The sequence below is a fragment of the Cryptomeria japonica genome, chromosome 4, assembly GCF_030272615.1.
Source record: "Cryptomeria japonica chromosome 4, Sugi_1.0, whole genome shotgun sequence".
In the NCBI taxonomy this organism is placed as follows: Eukaryota; Viridiplantae; Streptophyta; class Pinopsida; order Cupressales; family Cupressaceae; genus Cryptomeria; species Cryptomeria japonica.
The window spans coordinates 10,614,010-10,617,743 of NC_081408.1; the positions used below are offsets into that span (position 1 = coordinate 10,614,010).

General features: G+C 35.7%; 1 protein-coding gene across 1 annotated transcript; it reads right to left on the reverse strand.

Moving 5' to 3' along the window:
- Positions 1 to 526: 526 nt before the first annotated feature.
- LOC131054937 (phosphoprotein ECPP44-like) lies at positions 527 to 2,512 on the reverse strand. The gene is made up of 2 exons (XM_057989540.1): positions 1,917 to 2,512; positions 527 to 936 (listed from the first exon to the last, which is right to left on the reverse strand). The coding sequence occupies exons 1-2, from the start codon at positions 2,067 to 2,069 to the stop codon at positions 727 to 729; spliced, it is 363 nt and encodes a 120-aa protein (XP_057845523.1). The 5' UTR covers positions 2,070 to 2,512; the 3' UTR covers positions 527 to 726.
- Positions 2,513 to 3,734: the final 1,222 nt, after the last annotated feature.

A 3,734-nucleotide genomic window follows, 5' to 3' on the forward strand; every position in this document is an offset into this window, starting at 1 on the left:
ATGCATGTCTGAGATTTGCAATACAACTGGTATTTATAGGTGTGAGAGAATTAGCTATTAACTAGTATTCTCAAAAATTGAATATTATATTGGATATGTGCAAGTCTACTACTGGTACATTGAGATGGGCAATACTACTACCGTTTAATATTTAATATATTGGAATGTAAGTGCTGCTTTTTTATATTTGTGTGTTTCTAAGAAAATATTCACACTAATTTATTATCTCATTTGTAAATAATACGAGTCTGCTTTAATATCTGACCTATGAACGAAAGTGGGTTAACTTTTGTCAAAAACTTATAAAATGCATTCCCCTGTCTCCTCCAAAACCGCCATGATTTTACAAAGCTTTTCTTTCCGTTGCTGAAAATTAAGTTGATTATTATCATCAAATAGGAACTTTAATTATTCTAAAACGTTTTTATTTTTTTATCAGTTTATAGTGATTATGTGCTCAAACCCTGCAAATACCATAGGCATAAAGTAAACTGCCAGCCCAAAGTTTTAATGAGAAAACTGCTGGTATAAAAACTCAATGCACTTTCCAACTGCAATTACAAAAAGGAACAACCACCATTACAATTACAAAAATGAACAACCACCATTACATTCTTATTATATATAGAAGTTAAACACAGCATGCATGCTTCAAACCAGAAAATGGGTAAACACTCACAGCCACACACAATATAAGATGAAAGAACCCAAAAAACCAGTTGCTTTTTAATGCTCTTTTTCTTCCTCTTTGTGGTGTCCAGGAAGCTTCTCTTTGATCTTTTCCATCGGGCCCTTCTTTTCTCCCTCTTCTTCACCCTTGTCATGACCATAATCTTCCTCTTTCTTCTCATGGCGTCCGTGAAGCCTTAACTTGTCTTTCAATCCACCCTTCTTTTTCTTCTTCTCTCCTTTTTCATCTTCTTCTTCATCGCTAGACTGTAAACACATTCATTTCATCAGATCAGATATGTTCCATTCACCTAGACTTTGCATTCATTTCATCATATCCAAATGAACAAACTACTGACATTATAGAAACGGGAAGATTAAATGGAATGTACAATCTTTTCATGAAAAACAATGAAAGAAATCTATGTTCAGTAACAGAAAATGGGATGCAAATGTAGGACGTACAGTAATTTTGAACAGTAGACATCTACAATATATAGATTTTATGAAAGAAAATATATATATATAAAATGTGTCCATGAAATTGAATGGTTTACCCCAAAAAAAAATTTCTGTAACTGAAAAAAAGGGAAAGTTATTTTTAAAAAAAAAGAGAATGTACAGAGTAACCCTTGGTTTGACGGTGAAATGAATGACTCCAAATCTAGTCTTGATAAGTGCATAAAGCAGCTTCCAGGTTCCCAGCCTCAAATGAATTAAAATAAAACCAGATTTAATCAATGAAAGTAAAGGTAAAACAGAATGCAAATAGGATGTGAAGTTTTGAAAAAAATTGTCAGGCAAACCCTTGTATGTTGAAGAAGTTTATATGTTATAACAATGGATCATGACTTGCTAAGTACATATACATGAAAGAACACAAAGTAGAACAAAATCCAATAAAATTGATTTTAAATATTAAAGATAAAATTAATAAAAATTCAAGTGATCTTAATCTGTGAAAAATTCAAGTGATCTTGATCTGTTGAGTTAAATGTAAAGATCAAGACCATAGAAAAATTGAGGGAATGGATACCCTCAACCACAGGAGCTCCATAATTCACCTATAGGCTGATAGAGGTAGTTCAGAAAGCTTGAAAATTACATTCAAATAGATCATCAAGGAGAGAGGATACATTGTTATTTAATCAGATCTAAGTAAGCAAACTTAGAGAAGATACATTGTTCTTTCATCAGATCTATGTAAGCAAACTTAGAAACTAAAGTGATGGGCAACCAAAACTCACAGAGCTGGAAGAAGAGCTGTTAGATCGATGCAGCTTTGCCATGAGGCCCCCTTCATGTTTCTTTTCCTCACCTTTGCCATGGAGCTTGCCCTCCTCTACATGGCCATGAGACACAGCCACAGGGTGAGCCTCATCTACATGGCCATAAGACATAATAGCAGGGTAAGCTTCGAACACGTGGCCATACACAGGATGAGGCTCACCTATGCCTACATGATCATGTGACACAGACGTAAAATGAGCCTCAGTCACATGACCAAACACAGGGTGAGGTTCACCTACACCCACATGATCATGAGACGCGGGGTAGAGTAAACCTCATCTGCATGACCATGAGACACAGGGGTAGGATGAATCTCCTCTACGTGTCCTTGTTCATGTGGCATTACACCTGCCACATGTCCTTGTCCATGTGGATCCACAGCACTGTCATGCTGCTGATGTGTCTCCTCTTCTTTCTTCTTCCCAAACAAGCCGAAGAGTCCACGATCCTGATGCTCTGGTGCATTTTCTTCCGCCATTGCAAGAAAAAAGACTTGTCAAGAAATACGAAATCACCAAAAGAAAACACAGGAATCTCAAGAGACAGAAACAGTTTTCAGTAAGTGAGAAAGTTGGAAGTGAAAGTTGGGAGTGAAGGCGAATTTATAAGATTTGGCGAACGACGCTCTTAGGACGCGGCTTTCTGGTGCCGCCGGTAGCATTTCCGACTGACGCGTGGCACTCATAAGTCGGTGAAATAAATGTCAACGTCACGCGGATAAGACGTGGGTGGACCAACCGGAATAAAGCATTGTCGGCAGTATGTAGCCGTTAAAATATTGTAGCGAATAGATTGCCTTTTAAGTTGCGCAAATAGCCTGTTAAAAAAACCGTAACGGGACAGGTGGAATCCGAAACATATACGTTATGAAATTTGGGAAACTACCTAGGTACCGATGACCCCACTTTGAGTTTTTGATTAATAAGTGGCCCTGCTGCAACAATGAAAATACTTAAAGAGAATGATAAGGTCTTTGTAAAGAGCCATCAACTTTATCTAAAGGCCTTAACATTTTGTACATTGCTTTTTTTCTACGTAAAGAGGATATATTGTTAGGTTTCTTAAATATCTTTCTTAAATAAACAAACACGTAATTATTTATGTTGAATGTGAAGAGTAAATAAACACGTAATTATGATTCTCCTCTATTCTTCACTCCAATAAAGTGCAACTTGGTCTCACTCAAATTGAACCACTATCACACATTCTTAATGTATAGTCAACAAAACAAAATCTACCAAGTAGAGCCTAATGAGACCCTTTTCTTTTTCTCTAATAAATTTTAGTTAGCTTGTGACATTATGGTGGTTTTGGTCCCAAATCTAGCAACACACAAATTTATTCTCCATTTTGAACTTCAACATCTCAAATTTCATGTTGGTGAACCTCTCCATTTGTATGTTTGATGCGATTTCTATTAAATCTCCTTTTACACTAGTTGCTACTCAAACCAAAGCTAAAACAAGAAAAAATTGTCCCTAGCACCTACGATTTGAGCTTATCTAGCTCTCAATCAAATGAAAGGAAGTAGAGATGCAAAATGAACTTCCTACACTAATTAATGAGAATGTATGTGTTAACATTATACTTAGAAGGAAATAAAGACAAAAGCCAGAAACTAAATTTGAAAAGGCTTAGTTTTTACAAGAGTATCACCAACAAGGGACAAATAATTTTGACAAGATAGTACTGCAAACAAAATTTACTATTAAATGCCCATCTCAATCACCCAAAAAATATGAAACGTAATACGTAAAATTGTGAAATAATAATTG